Source organism: Somniosus microcephalus, chromosome 23 (assembly GCF_052327205.1).
Source record: "Somniosus microcephalus isolate GS21.2 chromosome 23, FLI_Smic_1.0, whole genome shotgun sequence".
Lineage (NCBI taxonomy): Eukaryota > Metazoa > Chordata > Chondrichthyes > Squaliformes > Somniosidae > Somniosus > Somniosus microcephalus.
In genome coordinates, this window is record NC_141009.1 from 28439148 (window position 1) to 28458042 (window position 18895).

The 18895-nt window shown below is 41.2% G+C and overlaps 1 protein-coding gene across 8 annotated transcripts in view; it reads right to left on the bottom strand.

The window, feature by feature from the left end:
- Positions 1–7125: 7125 nt before the first annotated feature.
- Positions 7126–18895, bottom strand: part of lhx2b (LIM homeobox 2b) — a 33076-nt gene continuing 21306 nt past the window's right edge. For 3 of the 8 annotated variants that reach the window (XM_085965675.1, XM_085965672.1, XM_085965674.1), the window contains exons 5-6: positions 15926–16102; positions 11397–15006 (exon numbers count right to left, since the gene is read on the bottom strand). In XM_085965675.1, the coding sequence (XP_085821801.1) occupies positions 14716–15006; positions 15926–16102 (468 nt within the window). In that variant the 3' untranslated portion in view covers positions 11397–14715. Of the gene's footprint in view, positions 10205–10568; positions 10692–11396; positions 15007–15925; positions 16103–18895 lie in introns of those variants that run through there. The other 5 variants (XR_015073355.1, XR_015073357.1, XR_015073356.1 and 2 more) reach the window with 5 other exon arrangements.

The window sequence follows — 18895 nt, forward strand, 5'->3', positions numbered from 1 at the left end:
GATAAGGGATAGTGTATCCTTTACCCGCACTTCCGAAAACCGAAATCCTCTGAAAACCGAAAGTGTTTTTGTTCAGCGTAAGTCGTGCGCACGACGCCGACCCCCCCCCCCCCCCGCCGACCCCGCCGACCCCCACCCCGACCCCCCGGCCGACCCCGACCCCCGCCGACCCTGGCCCCCGACCCCCGCCGACACCCCGCCGACCCCCCCGCCGACCCCGACCCCCACCGACCCCCACCCCCGACAAATTTCCCAGTCTTATAAAATACCTTCCGAAATCCGAAATTTTCCGAAAACCGAAACACGGCTGGTCCCGAGGTTTTCGGATAAAGGATAGTCTACCTGTACTGTTTGTTGCTGGGTAACAGTTTTCTAAAGCACTGTGTATGTGGCAATGTGCTGGTGTACGGAGGTACAATTTTCACCTTGCAGCATTCAATTTACATTCCTCCTTTTCCAGGAAGGGAGAATCTGTACCTGTAGGGAAATTCTTATTTATATTTGAACTTGGTTTGAGGCTATGATCTCCACAGAGCTGGTTGCTGACAGCTAAGGCCCACTCAGGATTCAATGTACTGTGTCTATTCTGGGCAGCACAAGAATCTTTTTATTGAGATTTTCTGCAAACTTAATGGTTTGGCAACATTGATGACACAACCAATGCTCCTCCAAACTTTTTTCTGTAAGATTGTGGGCTGTCATTAGCTTCCTCTGCAGCTGGAACATCTAATTGGAAATGTGAGGCCTACTAAAGAGAAAACTCACCAAATAAGATTTACCAGAGATCCAACAGCGAGTGCATACCTTATTAGGTGTCTTCTATGTTCCCTTTTCCTTTGACTGCCCTTCAATCTGTTGCTCTATTCCTCATCTGGGCAGTGGCCCATGATATCCTGTGCCGATGCACAAGGCCAGGAAATGTGCAATATTTAACATTAGATGGTCACAAAACACCAGAGAAAATGGCTATAAATATATATATACCAATTTTAAATAAAATCTTCCAAAAACAAATACTTACCTTCCTCATACCAACTCAGAATATAAACAATGCTAATGACAGAACACTTAAAACGGCACAGCTAAAGGCATTCTAGAAAAGACTATAAGGGACGGCTATGCTTCCAGGCCTGAAAACCCCTCACGAAGATCCATCCTGCTGATTTTTCCTGGTTGATCGACTAATCTTCTCAACGATTTGAGGGAGTATGGTTGGAGTAGAGTCTTATAGCTGCCAACCATGTTTCACACATTCTGTATCATAGTCACCTGACATTGGTTCTACATCTGTGCAACCCCTTTATAAATCCCACAACCGAACTTTTCTTCTTGAAGGAACAAAACCCTTAAATCCAAAAATGTTTAGTGGAAAATGTTGGGGAAAATAATCAATTAAGATATAGGAGCAGGAGTAGGCCATTCGGCCCCTCGAGCCTGCTCCACCATTCAATAAGATCATGGCTGATCTTCTTCCTCAACTCCAATATTAAGAGAAGTCAAATATCATCTTTTTCATTTTTGGCATAAACTGCTGATATAATACATCGTGTTTCAAAACGGTTTTTAAATCAATGATCTCATTCAGTGTGTTGTATGATGGAATAAATGTCTAGATTCAAAGATGAAAATGACTAGTTCTTAATTATGTAACACAACACAAATACAAAATGGAGGGCACTTTGCATAGTATGAAAATGTCTTTTATTTCTGAAGATTGTTCCTTCATGGCATAAAGATACAGCAACTTGTTCCCACGTCCAGTGTAAATAGTCTTTAGTTTCTTCACATCTGCATGGCAGGAAAAGCACACACGCACAACCAACAAATGGCAAAATTGAGATACTATTTTCCATAGATTTGTATAATCTATTATAATATCAGCTGGGACTTACACAGTGTGCTGATAATTCACAAACAATGCTCAATGAACGACAAGCAAGGAAAATTCATACTGCTGCACATAGAGGTGGAGCATAAAATGCTGTTTACGTTGTGGCTGTGATAGAATGACTTTCCTAATGGTAGTATTAAACTGATAAATAAAAAGAACCATGTCTGGCTGATTTACTTACTTTTTTTAAAACAGAGATAAATACTATTTCTCAAATCAATATGCTGCAATTAAATTAATTTTGAAAGATGCCGTGTACAGGTATTTTCTCACTGACTGCATGTACCTGACAAGAGTCTGCAATTGTATTTTCACCTTACACAGTCTCAGTTCAAAAAATTAGTCAAAATAAATCTCATGTAAACGTTTACCACTGTGTTGAGTTTCATTTTTTTTTTCTATTTTTGAATTCTTATAATAAATCCTCTGAAAGTTGATTTATTGACATTTTCTTCAAATATTTGAGTGGCAGAAGGAAGCTGTAGCAATCATGTAAGTGTACTTCAGCGTTGGAATGTCAACAGAACAATATGAAAATAACCAAAAGATTCCAAGATGAAAAAACAATCTAATAGTGAAGACATTAATATAGCTTTCTCAAAAATGCCTTTCTCGTTCTGTGCTGGCTGTCACCATTCTGAAGCATTTCTTACACATCCACTCGCTAATTATTGCACCATAGTTTGTGTGCAATCTGCTTTGTTGCTTAAACTAGTAGAAAACTAGACATTCCATCAGACACATGCACTGGTAGCGTTTTAATGGCTTTGACACAGTCTATGGTACGAGCGCAGTACCATAATATTGTGGTAAACACCAACTAGTTCAATGAATATCGTTCACAATTTCATTGCTTTCAGATTCCGTCAGTCACACCAGTGCAAAATAATAGCAGTCATATAATCTTGTTTGGATTTTATGGTCATTAACAGCCCTGATCTTTTCATTATTGTCCTTTGATTCACTTGCTGCTAATTAAGCTTTTTAAAATCACTATTATATCAACGTGCTGTCATTAGCGTGCCTCATTACGAGGTGGTGGTGGGACCCTCAGGGCTAGTAATGGCCACAATGTCTGAACAAAATGACATAATCACCATAATTATCAATCTGCAAGGTCTACTTCAAGTTCTATAATTTCTGCTTTGAATTCTTGGTGCTCTCTCCTCACTCTTTCATCATCTCTCAATCTCCCCATAATCTGACTGTGCTGCTCTAGAATTTATCCTCACTTCCTCTCTGTTTTTTTTGTACAGCCAGTCGCCGTCTTTCTCTTTATCTATAAGAATCTAATGTTCAGTAGATCAGAGTGAGATCAGGTACAGTGCTATCACAGTGTGTAAAACTCAATAGTATAGTCACCAAGAGTATTACATTTGGATTCTTTCACTGTAGTATCTGTGTACCTCTGTGGATAGACACTACAGCTTTCTTATAATTTATTATTACAACAGATAATAATAAACAAGAAGATTCGCACATGGCAGTTTTACCACAATGCTAATTATTTTAGTCCTCAGCTTCATCTCACGCCAACATAATCCATGCCGCAGCAAACACCTTGGTATATGCACAGCCACCCCTGTAGGAAATCTCACAAGGTAGCTCACCAAAAGGCTCATTCATTCTGTGTAAGTCTGGATTTTTTAAAAATTGAAATTCCTTAAGAAGTCGTCCCAGAAAGCAGAATAACAAAATAAACTGAAACGTTTTACCCGTCAAAAGAAAGAGGCAGAACGTAGTAGACTGGGAGAGCAATCTCAACACTAAGTGACAACAGAAATAAATGAAAAAATAGCTCTTCTCGAACCAAGTTCTGCTGATTTTAGTGAAAAGATCAGGCAGGTTTTGTACTGGGTCCAGGGCCATGGCTCAGCACTTGAGCCATTTTTTAACTCTCTGTCTCGTCACCTATTCTCGTACAGAAGCCGTTGAACTGTTCGCTGTATTGTCAAAACGCACGGTTCAGGTTATCATTTGGCCTCACATATAAATTGATGAAAGTAGCAACTTATTACAGGGAATTACCACTTGATGTCAGCTTCACGTGCCACATTCCAGAACAACTGTGAGAACTGATAGAATCAATTAAAGTCTTCTGTTATTACTGTCCCTTCACTCGCAGGACAAATTTCACAGTTCAGGTTGTAAGAAGATACTGTATCATTGGTGTATTTTGCTAAATATTTTTACAAATATGGAAGGAATGATCTGTAGGATATTGTACCAATGAACGTCTGTTATGGAAGTTCTTACATGAGTACGAAAGGTCTATAAGTCGCAAGCTCTGTAGATATGATGCAAGCTGGAGGACCATCACCAATTCACTATTATTGGTGCAATAGTTATTTAATCTGTGAGTTAACTCTGTTCATATTTAAAGTTGTTCTGAATACTTCGCTTTTTTATTCCACTGCAATGAATTATAATGTTTTTGGTTAATTAAATGAACAACACCCTTGGACTAAAACTGCAATGACAATGACAAGGCAGCAAAAAAAAGGTTAAGCAACCCATAGAAATGCCAGTTTACCTAAATAGGATTTGTGATGGTGATTATATATCAAAACACCTACTGTGACCTCCTAGCTGAGGAAGCCAACAAAAGGATATAATATGTCTCTGCTGTATTATCTCACACTGATCCTTCAGCATTGTTGAAATTAATATTTCCTCACTTTGGAAAGTATTCTATGTTAGAAAATGATTAGAATGTGGAACTCGCTACCACAGAGTGGTTGAGGCGAATTGAATAGATGCATTCAAGGGGAAGCTAGATAAGCCCATGAGGGAGAAAAGAACAGGATATATTGATGGGGTTAGATGAAGAGGGGTGGGAGGAGGCTCGTGTGGAACATAAACACCAGCATGGACTTGTTGGGCCGAATGGCCTGTTTCTGTGTTGTAAATACTTTGAAATACTTTGCAACCTCTGTTATCTATGATCCAATTAGCCAATGGAATTTTCACAAATAAGGTCTTGAAGTGAGCCATTGGAGGTGACTTTCACCTGCAATCCCATTGAAACCGATGGGATGGATTCTATAACGGGCTCAGCCAGATTACTACCCAGGCCGTGAAGTTAAAAATTACCTCCCTCATCTCGCTGCACCGCTCACTAAAACTCCCCGTCTCATATAAATCAAACTCACAGCCCGAGAAAGATTACATTCAGTTTATGTTATTGACTTCATTCCCATATTTAAGGTAAGTCCAACATGTGGAGCTGTCAATTATCCAACAACTTCCATTATGCACAGGGGACCCATGGTGTCCTGTCCAATATGGTGGATAATGGGGGGGGGGGGGTTCACTGTACCTGAATCTCAGTGCAAGTAAAATGACAAAATAACAATTCAAGTTTGAGCTTTCTTTTAAAATTTATCTTAATCCAGATGATTAAGTGTTGTTGATTTTAAAAAATATTTTCTTTATCCCCAAGTTTATTTACTCTCTCTTTTTATTGCTCTCTCATTCCAAGCTGCACCCTCTCTACACCCCTTCCATGTCTTATACTATGCCCTGATTGGGAGAGTGGACAGGTGGTTTATTCCAAGACCTCTGTCAATGCCACACTATAGCTGGGCACTAGGAATTGCAAGTCGATTCACTTCTAATTCTATACTCTCCCTTTTGGGCAATACCTCATCTCTGCTGACTGCCTCCCCCACAACAAGCCAGGTGAGTCTGTGAATTTAGCAAAAGAAGAAAGACTTGCATTTATATAGCACCTTTCACAACCACAGGATGTCCCAACATGCTTTACAGCCAATGGAGTTCTGTTTTGAAGTGTAGTCACTGTTGTAATGTAGGAAACGTGGCAGCCAATTTGTGCACAGCAAGCTCCCACAAACAGCAATGTGATAATGACCGGATCATCTGTTTGTTAGTGATGGTGGTTGGGGAAAACATATTAGCGAGGGAGAACTCCCCTGCTCTTATTTGAAATAGTGCCATGGGATCTTTTATGTCCATCTGAGAGGGTAGAGTGGGCATCGGTTTAACATCTCATCCAAAAGACAGCGCCTCCATCAGTGCAGCACTCCCTCAATACTGCACTGGGAGTGTCAGCCTAGATTATGTGTTGAGGACTCTGGAGTGGGACTTGAACCCAGAATGCTTCTGACTGAGAGGCGAGAGTGCTACCCACTGAGCCACGGCTTACACCTAACCACCTGGAGAGCCATGGAAAAAATACGATTCTTAAAGCACAACGAGTTTGTATCCTTAACGTCCATGAAATACTATGGGGGTGGGGGGGGGGGGATTTTATCCCTCCATGCGGGCGGGACTTGGGTGGGGGTGGTGGGGTGTTAAAATTTCAAAAATATGAAACCCGACCCCAACCCGCCTCGAGAACGCATACTTTTTGTTTTAACGGAGGTGGGTTGAGGGGGCGGGCGACTATCCTCCTCTCAAGAGGCGGGTCAGTCATTGAATTATGCTAATGGGGCTGCGTACCTCAAATTGTAACAGACTTTCAGATCTAACTGGGAGGCGAGTAAGGACAGATCCAGCAGGTAAGTGCCTTTCCTGCACTGCTAGTGCGCCAGGAGGAACAGCAGTGCTTCCCCCAGCCCTACAGGCAAACTTGCTTCCTCCCCTCGCGATCCGAAGCTCCCCCGACCATCTCCTGCCCCTGAGTCGCGATCTGTTCAGCACCACCCCCACCCCCACCCCAGCGATCTCTCCCTCCATCCACGATCTGCCCCCACCAACGCGCAATCTTTTCAACTCACCCCCCCGTGATCTCCCTCCCATCCCCCATGATTCCCCGCCCATCCGCGATCTGTTCAACAACCCCCAAGATCTCTCCCCCAAACCAATCTATTCAACCCCACCCCCTCCTGTGATCTCCCCAACCTGTGATCTTTTCAACATCCCCCCCCGCGCTCTCCCCCCATGATCCCGTGATTCCCCACCCGCTGTTCAACAACCCCCAGGATCTCCCCCCCCCAAACCAGCAATCTATTCAAACCTCCTCCCACAATGATTTGCCCCTGACCCACGATCAGTTCAACAATCTCTGGGATCTCCCCCCCAGCCAGTTCAACCACCCCCCGCCCCCTCCGCGATCACCCCCCCGCCACCCCCAACCCACCATCTGTTGAAAACCCCCCGCGATCTCCCCCCTCCTGTGAGCTCCTCCCCGACCCATGATCTGTTCAACAATCCCCCACCCCCGCACCGGTCATCTCCCCTCCGACCCACGATCAACCCCCGACCTTCCCAGTTCTCCGCTCCCCAGCTGCGACCTTTTGGCGCAGGCCTTCCCGCCTGACAGTCAGGCAGCCTCTCAATCGGGCTGGCTGTCGGCTGGGAAACGGAGAGTAAAAAATTCAAAATGAGGTCCCGCCATTAAATTCGGTGGGACTACCGCGTTGCCCACATTTCCGGGCAGCTATAATCCCCCACCGCCCTCCCCATAAATATCGGGGCCTGTGTCTGGGTATTTCTTTTGTTTGTAATCCATTACAAAACATTTAACATCAAATTAGAATAATGGACATAAGTATAAAACACTTAGACCTAGAAATTCAGTAGCGCCCCGTTTGGGGCGGCAAAATTAGCACCCCGGAAGTAGTCGCGGCCACCCACCGGAAATTCACTTTGCGCGCCCCAGAGGGAAGCGTGGCGCTACTGGAGGCGCCCTGCATCCCTCTTGGGGCGCTGCAGCTGAAGACCGCTGCGCAACGTGCCGCAGCGACGGCGCGCTGCAGTACTGCAAGCCTTCCTCCCCTTCTTAAAGGGGAGGGGCCTTGTGCAGCGCGATCGAGGATCGCGAGTACCGGCAAAAGAGCCCGGCACCGAGGAGAAGTGCCGGGCTCTTGGAACGCAGTTGGCACTCCACGGGGGTGTGCTCAGGAGGCCGGGGACGGCAGCGCGGAGAGGTGCTGGCAGGCGACCAGCAAAAAAAATGGCCGCCCCGCACCTCTCCTTTAATTAGCGCCTCTACCGCCGCAGGTAGGCCCCCTGAACCGTTCGCAAATAGTGTCCGGCGTTAAAGCAGGGGGCACAACTAAATATCGCGATCGGGGTGGTAGCGGGGCGCTGCGCACACCGATGACATCATCGGTAGTGGCGCAGCGCTAACGGCTAGCGCCGCCATTAGCGTCCCGCTAAATTTAGCGGGAGGCGTGGCCAGTGGCTTCCGACCCACTTAGCGCCCTCTTAAGGCGCTAACGGGTGGCGCAGCCCACTGAATTTCTAGGCCTTAATTCTTGAGGTTTTTTCAACAGGTTAATCAATTGTAATCTTGCTATGTTGTGGATTTGTTGCAGGATCATTACAGTCCAAAGTCCTCAAAGGCCTCTATTTGTGCTAAGGGTTTACCAAATAGAAAGTTGCTTATCTCAGCTGTGTTTTTGAGCAAAGGGAACAAAGGGAAATATCAGCAAGTTCAGGTTGGATTCAGCTACTCCCCTCCCTCCTCCACTTTCCGCTGAGCACAAAACAATATCTGCAAAGGTTATGAAGGTCATTGCCGTCAACCCACCCCGCCCAACCCCACCCCTAACAGTTTTATTCAGAGTCCAGGTACATGGGGCTAAAGGCTATTCCGGGGGGGGGAAGTAGACATCAAATAACAACCAAAATATAATCATTCAAATGAGGCATCACTGGAATTTATATGTACATTTCCATTTTTTTTTAAACAGTTTAAATAGACTAAATTACCCAGTTCATTCATGCTGCTTTACTGTCTTTTGCTAGATGCTATAAATAGAGCCTACTTCCGTCAGGTATACATCAGCAAAGTGTACACCTCTGATAACAGAAGCACATTGGAATATTATGCAGAACATACCTAAAAGGAGTGTGTTGGTCCACAGTGTCTCACATTGTCGGTAAAATGAGACTTTGAAGTGTTGCAAACACAATGTCGGTATTTCTGGGGTTTTTCCATTTCTTGTAGATTTAAGTTCTTCGAGAGAATCTCAATAATTTTGCTCAAATTATCTAAGCACAAAAAGGTTAAATATCACAAAAATGTGATCCTTTTGAAAACTAAATGATTTTTGAAAGTTTAATGTACACGTCTTTTATATTGTTGTGTAATCTTACAATAGAATCGTCTCTGATTTCCACTGCAAAATAATGCTACAAAAATGGAATTATAGAAACAAACAAAATGGTTCTGAACTGTTGCCTGGTCTTTCTTTCCTTCCCTATTTCCGCCATTCCACCAACATCTCTCTTCTTATAAATTTACTTTCTCTTGGTTTCTGCTTCCACAGTTTACTCTGTGCCATGCAGCTACTCCAACTGGCCAGCTGGGCGGGTAAACCGTTCCCAATGTGCCAGACCCGATTGGAACCAGCTGTCAGGAGATGCAGAAGAGCTGCCCAGTTGCCCTTAAGATTATCACTACCTATGAGGAAGCACCTTGCCATCATAGATCACCTCTAGAGATGGTACCAGCCAGATGCAGGACTCTCTGTTGAGGGGCTGCCAAAGGGGAAACCCATGCCCAATTGCTTCATGGCTCTGGATTTTAGCGCACTAAGAACCTGCATTAACGGGCCCAGCATTATCTTCTCTTATTTGGGTTTTGGTTCAAAAATGCTACTTCAACGCGAAGAATTAATCAGCCGGCTATGGGTTCAAGTGCCTGTCCTACTGGGCTCTTTAGACCACCTAAAATTACATAGTTTTAACTAGACTGATAGGTAGAGCAGCTTATAATAATAAATCATTACACCTCACGGGAGAAAGAAAGCAGCACTGCATATCATTTGCAAATGTATTTCCTGTTGGTTAATCGCAGAGTGCCATTAATAGCAGTCATGGAGGTCCATTGGCTAAGGCCACGGAGCAAATCTATAGCCTGGAGCACACTGCCCTCCTGGATGAAGGAGAGTGTGTGAAGGTAGAGCTGAAGAGACAGCAATTGAGGAAACGTCAATTTGCAAAAAGCAGCGCATCTGCAAAGATTAATTATCCCTTCATCTAATATCTACAAGACACAGACAATGAAGAATTTATCTAACAGCGCCGTTTCCAGCCATACTAAGAAAAGCTTTTGCTAACTAAAGTCAGATCGATATCTATGCCAGTGTTGTACTGTGGTATCAAGGGACCAGCTTATATGCATTTCTTTCATGACTCATCGGAGCTTTCTCAAAATAGTGTAATAAATAATGTTGTGCAAAGATTCTAGTCAGTTCTTCAAAGCAGCTAGGAACCTAAAGATATTAAAGCCATATGAATTCAGACAATAGGAACTCTTCCATCATAAACATGTACTAAGATTTTGATGTATTAATCAAATAGCTGCCTGAGTGTATTTACCTCATCAACTGATGATTGAACCTGTTTTAATGAGGAAAGATTTAAAAATCAGGTATCTTTCAGAAGCAGTGAAAAAAGCATATTCCAGTACTTTTGATAACGAACAATAGATGAGCTGTGTCACAGGTAGCTTATTGTATTATGCCGTTGATTGGATCTAACTGCAGAAGACTGTGAAAGAGTTTATCTTATTATTATTCATGAATTCATTGCGGTTATTATTTGATAGCACATTTCCCATTTGGGAGCATTGTTTACCTTCTATTTTGCAGCAAGAGCAAGTATTGTATCTTTGTATCAGTCTTTTCTTTTAATTGAAAAAATGCCCAACAAGCATTTCACATTTTTTCAACATCAATATAGTAAACTAATATAAGCAGCTCACTTTTCAAATGACCTCTGTCTTGAAGTCACCTAGTTTCCAGTCTTATAATTTTCATTCTTTTAACGATAGGACATTTCAAACTTCGGGAATGGCAGTCTCAATTGGCCCAAATACTTGCTCTACCTGCAAAAAAATCATATTTACAAATTGGTTAACCCCTAAATAATTTCTAATCTTTTGCTTTAACCTAAGAGCTTTCATATCTCAAGAAAGAATGCATTGACTCTAATTGAATGGGATTTATCATCTTTTTTCGGTTGTTAGTTATATCACGTACACAGTGTTGGGTTTGCAGCTTTAATCTTTTAGCCACGTGGCCAGGGGGTACCTTTCTGCAGTAGGAAACATGCCCATCACTTTCCTTTTTGTATAAATTGCATGAATTTGTAGATTAAATTCATTGGCAAGAAAACACTTTAAAAATTAGAACTACTTTATGCTAATTTATACATATCAACAAAAATGGAGACTGTTTAATACATCACATTCAACTGTACAAGAATGTGTACAGGACAGTACAATTGGTATAATAGAAAATGTACAGCATTCAAAGCCAGCGTGCTTTTCACAATCAGACAAGACCACAGCATCAAAACAATAAAAAGGGTCAGCAAAGTTCATTAAAGTGTATGCATGAAATTCCATAGTCTCTTAATAAACTTCTTCTTGATCGCGTTTCTTGTGTAACTTGCTGCTCTGAATAAACCTCCACCTCCCTCAACATGAAGAGGAAATATTTTTCATTTTTACTTTATCCAGCTTCTTCAAATTTATTTCCTTGTTTTTTTTTTTAAAGAATGTGGAAAAAGAATGTAAATATCTGATCCGTTCTGTAGTTGGTTCGTGATTAACCAATCCGTAATTTCCTTTTTTTATCATGAAATACTGCTACCCAGTGCACTGCCAACTGTTAGTAAATTAGCTTGAGTTTACCATGAATTCCTATAGTGTACACTTTACATGCTGCACCATGGTGAATTCTGACAGCTGGTTCACCGATGTGAAAAACCCAGAACTTACGAGTGCTGCTGATGCTATTGACTCCTGACAGCCTTTAAAACAAGTGAGTGAACCCCTGCCACTCATGTCACTGGGGGAAGCAGCCTCTTTGTTCTACAGTCAATGTATGTGGGTAAAAAGGTAAATGGGACTTCAAATGAATGTTCTGCTTCTGCCCGTTATCTCACGGATGGGAAATGGCACGTTGGATTTTTACACACGTGAAGTAACAGTGCCCTGGGCAGTGAAATTACCAATCACACTCATAGAATAAAAATATATATTCCACAATGTGGTATCTCAGACACCCACACTGTTGACTAGAATTTTCTTTATAAACTATTATTTGCCACTATATATTCTGTTTATAACTCTGGTACTTTTCATTTTAACGAATATTATTTTTAATTATTCAAAATCGAAGCAGTCATGTACCCCCAAGTTCGTCAGAGCCACATGATCAGTGGCAGCCACAACCCACCAGTTATCAGACTACCCTGGTCTATAAGGTGGTCTGTACTTCTATTTAAAATGAAAAGCTGAAGTTGTACATTTATTTAACTATTGGCAGTAAGATTTTCCTGGACATGCATTTAAGATACTCCAAAAAGGAATTATTGTATGGCTTCATTGTTTTGTTCAAACCAAATCCTTGTTTCACAGTCCAGAGCTATTCCTACGTTAGACACATAGCTTTAACGTGGCCTCTGATGTCTTGGGGCATCCAATACAAACCTGGTGTCTTTGCCTTAACTACTTTCTTGTTAACTGTGTGCTGTTAAAACATCAGTATGCATCAGCAAAATGATCACTGAGAAATGATTACCATCCCAGTAAACACTAACACTGCATTCTTAAAGCACTGGTTTACTGAAATCACACTGCACTCTAGTTTTTCTTTTCATTCAATGCCAATTAATATATTTAAAACATGTTGAGCTTCCTACTACACCAGTGGCTTAGCACTCAGCTTTTTCCTCTCCAAGATAATAACTGGTGTGGCAGATGCCCCCAACATAAGTAGCCGTTCTTGCTCATTATTACCCAACTCAACACTCAAACTGAAAGAATATTGTAGGTTACTCATGTAACAACTTTGCAAAATGAGCGACTGTTTTCACCACCTGATTTTGCATCACATCTCATTAATACCTTTTTGTTATAAAATTGTTGGCATTCAGACGACTTGGGAACTCAAAAAGTTGAGCACTAGATTCACAACTAGGCAACAGGGAGTTCAGGCCTGTCACTCAAACTCGCCTGGAGCAAGGCGGGGGTCAACAGGAAAGCACAGAGCAATAGTAAGGTGGTCTGTCTCAGAGTTTGGGGAAAACTGACAGCTCTCTCCACTGAAACTTGCCTCCTGCTGGCTGACCATGGAGCAGCACAGACAGTAATCGCTGTGCAGCTTCACGCGCCAGATTGTACCCTCCAGCCCAACCGACGGAATTTGCAGTGGTCAATAAAACGTAAAATTGGTCTTCTGTGAGCTTTACATATTAAAAAAAAATCCTTTTGATGGAATCATTTGCCAAAGTAAATGTACAGCAAAGAGTTAATCAGCAAAGTTTGGGTAGTAAGGTTTTTGAACTGAAACAGAAATTTACACAAATAGAATACCTTCTGTCATAGGCAAAAGACAGTGCATTTACTACTCCAAGATGTTAAATTCTCATTTCTCCTTTGTGGGTGCTGGTAACATTCAGTTATTACATCCTATGATATTTTTAAAACTGCAAAAATAAAAGTTATCACATTGTAGTCCTTATTCTCTAAACCAAACAATACTTTTCATAATAAAGAGCATGGTGATTTAGGAGGGCTTGGATTCACTGAGACTAATGCAATAAGTTGCATGTAGCTATCCTTCCTCTTAAACAGATTACAAGATTGTTTTCAATTGCTTTATATATAATTATTAATGATAAGTGGAATCATCCATTTGAAATTGGATAAGCTATCTATTTACTGTACACTAATGCCACTGAAAGACTAAATCCAGTAAGTTCATTGTTGGTAAGAACCAAACAGATCGCAGTCTCCCTAGCATTTAGCATGAATGAATATGGAGTTGTTCAGAAACTCTTATCACTGTCTGTTGCGAGTCTGAGTGATAATTTCATCGCCCAGCATTGAGAGAATTCACTGCCGCAAATCACCAGTTAACAATCCAAATGCAGAAAGTGTGAAAAGTTAAAATAGAGTAACCCCCAAAAGAAACAGAGTGTTGTATCACACATGATGCATTACTGATATTCCTTCACTTGTGGCAAAAGACAGACTGGACTCATGAAAGAACCTTCAGAATACACTGTCACTGATAGCATTGTGGTCTGCTATGTTATCTAAACTGGGCACCTTGTAGTGTTTTAAAGTTAGTTATTTAACAATTCCCGGAGCTGAATGTATTAAATAATACAAAACAAATGTATGTGGGACAGAAGATCAACATCAAAAGGAAATGACTGGAGGTTTGATTTTGAAAGAGCCCAATAAAATCAAATGCTACCTTTCCAAACAACCGTTAAAGACGGCTGAACTCTCGGTGGTCACTGAGGTATAACAGTTACCCCAATTGAATTCAAGGGTGATACGAAACGCGGAGACTCTTCCTAACCTTCAGTCGCAAACTGCAATCCTTCAATGTCCAGAATGTTCTTTTCTTTGTTTTTTTATATAACTTTAGCACAACTTTATTGAAACTGACCTTTTACTATGACATTCTAAAAGGTTTCTGAACTTTCAATGCAGCAGAAAGACAACTGGCAAGAATCAACCTCATAAATCTGAATTGAATGCAGATGCAGTCCGCTGTGTGTTTATAAGACAGTGTATAAGGCACATGACAGTCTTTGAAAACTTAGAAGTACACAGAATTCCTAGCCAACTTTATTTAATGGTTCAGATTTTTGATTTCATTCCCTTGTTCAGTCCACAAAACTGTACAGTTACACAAAAGGGCATCGAAGTTAACTCTGCAAAGGTTCTCCGCAGCTTGTAAACTTTTTTTTCCAGAACATTGACTTGCCTCAGTTTTCAGTACAGATCCATAGTGCTGTTAGTCAGTTGTACAAAGCATCTAATAAAAATACAGTTATAATTAAACTAAGAATTTCCTCTTCTCCATAGGAATCATGTAAAAGAGTTCTCAGAAAAGGTTTGTGAGAGTAGTTTGTGTAGGGCTTCGGGATTCGTGGGCCTCGAGGCTACCAGGCACAGACGTCAAAACTGACGTCACGGTTGGCATAGTAGGGTTAGTCAAGTCAGTTAAAGTAGTAGAAGTGCTTGAAGGACTAAGAGAGGCGTTGGAAATTTCTGATGCTGGGCCAGACGGTGTTGCTGCTTGAAGTGCTGTGCCATCAGATGCTTTATCAACCCCTGCATTTTCCTGCCGTAAAAGATTCCTCCTGAATTTTGCTCTTGCATTTTGGAACCAAACCTGCAAACCAATTTGATGTAATATTGTACCAGTTTTGAACCCAGATAGAGAGTTTAAAGTAAGTAAAACGATCGCAACAGAAAATATATTGTACCTGTCACATATCATATAGATACTATCCTTCTGAAGATTCTAATCAGCCATGTTCAAATTTTGAAATACGGTCACCCTTCTTTTTATTGTGCTTCTGATTCGTTTCTTGTATTTTGTTTTACAAGGCGAGCAAATTAAGGGACATTCTCAAAATGCATTCATTCGATTTTGTAAAGGAGAACAACAAAATTCTAGATTCTGTGAAGAGGAGGTTTTTTTTTTCTACAGAAAACTGTTTAAAGGAATTGAACAATTGCAGGGGTCACTCAGTGATTGCAAACCGTGCCAAGAAAATGCAAACGATTTTTTTTACCAAAAGGGAAAAAACATAAGCAACACGAGCTACTACTGTGACACATTTACTTCAGGAAGCTGTGTCTCTTTAAGCTGGTTACCCATGTAATAAATCAAAGTGCTACAAAATTAAATTAAAATGACCTGCATTGCCTCAGCCTTCTCCAAGATTTCAGTCTCACAGCTATGGGGATCAACTTTCTACAAACTTACAGTATCTAACTCTTCCGTATTGTTACTGACCACTTTATTTACCACTCGAACCTTAGCAATGATAAGTGTATCACGAAGCTTCCATCTGATTTAATTGTATTTTCTATTTAGTTTCTACTGATCCAATGGCTAATTTCTGTTTAAACAGTGTTACTTAGATAAAAGCCAAAGGAAGAATAACTCCAGAATGACGGCCTGTACCGTTATCTCCTTCCATTCCTATTGAAACAGGCCTTCACAAAGAGATTGTTTTAATCCTCACCAGAACACCTAAATAATAAAATATACTTATTATCCCCTATGATATTTTAAAGGTTACCTGTTTGCCACAGACGTTGTTCGATGCGATCCAGTGACAAACGATAACAACGGCCTCACAAGTCTCTGTCATAAGTAAAATGTGTAACCTGTTGTCCTTTTCAATCTTTGAACAAGTGCAATGACCACAGCGCTTCAGAGTCACCAGAAGCCCGACTCTGTAAAATATCACTTTGCTCTAAGTGCGGAAAGCATATAAGAATTATATATTTGTGGCTTATGCCAAATTAATTTGGTACATGGCACACTGCCTAATAAATTGATATTAAATTTTGAAGAGTTGGGCCCCAGAGAATTGCTGATGCAGAATATTTTTGCTTCAAGAATATGTCTCAAGTTAAAAAATTATGAAATCTAAATGTTACAGCATCTCCTGACATTGGTGAACTGGAGGCATTTTGGAAATAGACGTCCATCAGTTCCATCTACAGTGCACTTTGCAAGCAGAAAAGGGAACAGGGATACAATAGATCCTGCCGATTTGGCACAAGAACCACTGAACAACCCCTTTAACAGGCAACTCCCTAAGTAAGTACCATTTTACATTTCATAGCAATTGATCAGTGCTCTGTGTAATTATAATGATACGGATCTATTTAAACTTCACAACACACACGCACATACAAAACAACACTAAGCATGCAAGTCACATAAAGGATATTAAATTCTGTGATTTTCAGGCAACCCATTTCAAATCAAGAAAAAAAATGTGTGTACATGTCGGGTTTTGCATATTAAAATAATGCTTGAAGATGTGCTTGGTATTAAAGTAGTGCTTCAGTGTTTGATGGTAGTAAACTTATAATGATTTTAAAGACCTTTGACATTATAGTTACAGTTGTGACAGCAGCTTATCAGGTGCCAGTGAGGTGCTTTAAATAACACTGCCTCATTGTCACCTACAGGGTTATACCTGCCTAGACAGTGGGACTCTTGTTTCTCCTAAAACTGGGCGAATCACTGTGTAAACTCATGTACACAGCGTTCCTGCACAGGGACATGTATCTCCCGTTTTAGGGGAAACAGATCACCAAGTGAGCATAGCTAGAAAAAACACATTGATATTCAAAGCTGCAGGATCCCATTGTTTCAGCTCCTTAAATATCATGTTATATTTCAGAATGTAAATGCAAAGGCGTTTTATTTGGCATTGATCAGAAATGTCTAAACATGTTTAAGACTTATCCTTTTCTGGTTTTTTATAGTGTGACTAAATCAAGAGAGATCCAGAAAGAGGGCTTGCTTTATTATAGGCACTGAGTTTAGTTTCTAATAAGAAGAAACATACTTCTCAGAGATCATCTTTTTAGCAGAGTTCTTTTTTCCGAGGATAGTTAAAACTACAGCAATTTAAAACTAGCTCCCAGGGAGAGATTGCTGACAACCAAAACTGGCTTACACTGATTAAACAGATAGACACAGTATGGGAAAGAACAATTAGCTGAACAACAGCCAGTAACCAGGTCAGTGTAATAATAGCAGTTCAGCGATTGCAAAAATAGAGAAAGAGACATAGCTTGCCTCACATGGTGCTAAATACAAACAGCCACGGCTGTCGAACATTGGACCAGCACATCAATATACTGGACCAGGACTTCAATATATTGGACCAGGACTTCAATATATTGGACCAGGACTTCAATACATTGGACCAGGACTTCAATACATTGGACCAGGACTTCAATATATTGGACCAGGACTTCAATACATTGGAGCAGGACTTCAATACATTGGACCAGGACTTCAATACATTGGACCAGGACTTCAATACATTGGACCAGGACTTGGGCACACTTTATTGATTTATACTTTGAATCCCCCCACCCCCGCCAAATTAAGTCCAACTATATCTCCCTATGCAATTTGGGTGTAGATAAAGCTTTAATATTTGGTTCCAATGTTTACCGCCTAAATTTCTATTCTGTGCATTTCCCACTTCTAACAGAATTTTTAATGTTTCACAGTTAAAAGAGAATAATTTACGATTGGTTATTTGTTGTACGCGACTATATTATGATGTTCTCCAGTCTCCATGTCAAGTGGAAGTGGCACAAGCTCCCTGCACACTCCTCTGACTTCCCTTTCCTGCACGATTGATTGTCCTGTACTTACACCATTGGTTGGAGTGTTCCAAGACAGGACCGACAGCAGTCTGAGTGCCTCAAAGGGTCAACTGGAAAGAGTTTGCTGACAATAGACATGATCCATAAGCAGGCTTTCCAAAAAAATGGGTTTCACTTTGGATAGCTAGCAGAAGTTGGAACCCTGGATGGTAATTCCAATCCCTAATCCAGGAATGCTGAAGTCAGTCGTAGTGGCTCCCTGTCCCAGGTAAGTAGCAAAGTCAGTGCAAAGCAAGGACTGAATCTGGGACCTTCCTATCTGGTCCATTTGGTTGGCTGATTTTTTTTGTTTCCCCTAGAATCCTCAAATGGCTAAAAAAAAAACAGGATTTGATAACTCCACCACCCACAACCCTTTCACCATCCCCGCCCCCCACCTTCCTTATTTACAGACCTGCAGTTTTATGGTAGATTTCATGTCAAACACCAGCACTGTGCTTTTACATGTATTTTATACAGCACAGAGGGGGCTACAGGCCAGAATGCAGGAGGTCTTGCCAGCAGTTTGGCCAAAGTCATTATTGTATCACAAAAGCAGCCCCACTCTGTAATGCATTAAAACCATCCCCGTCCCACCTCCACACTGAAATCATGGACTTGTTGCAGCTCCCAAAAGTGTATCAAATTAAAATATACATTAGACAAGTGAGAAACTTAAGAAAAGATTATTGAATAGTACAGCTCTTTTAAAATGCTATAGCATTTACGTTAAATGGAATGTTTTCCTCCTCCAATTTTCCACCCAGAGTCTCGATCTACCAAGAGCAGCAACTCTTGTTGAGGTTCAATGCCACAGGCAACGATTGCCATTCTTAATGGATGAGCCCAAACAGTGAGTCTTAGAAGGC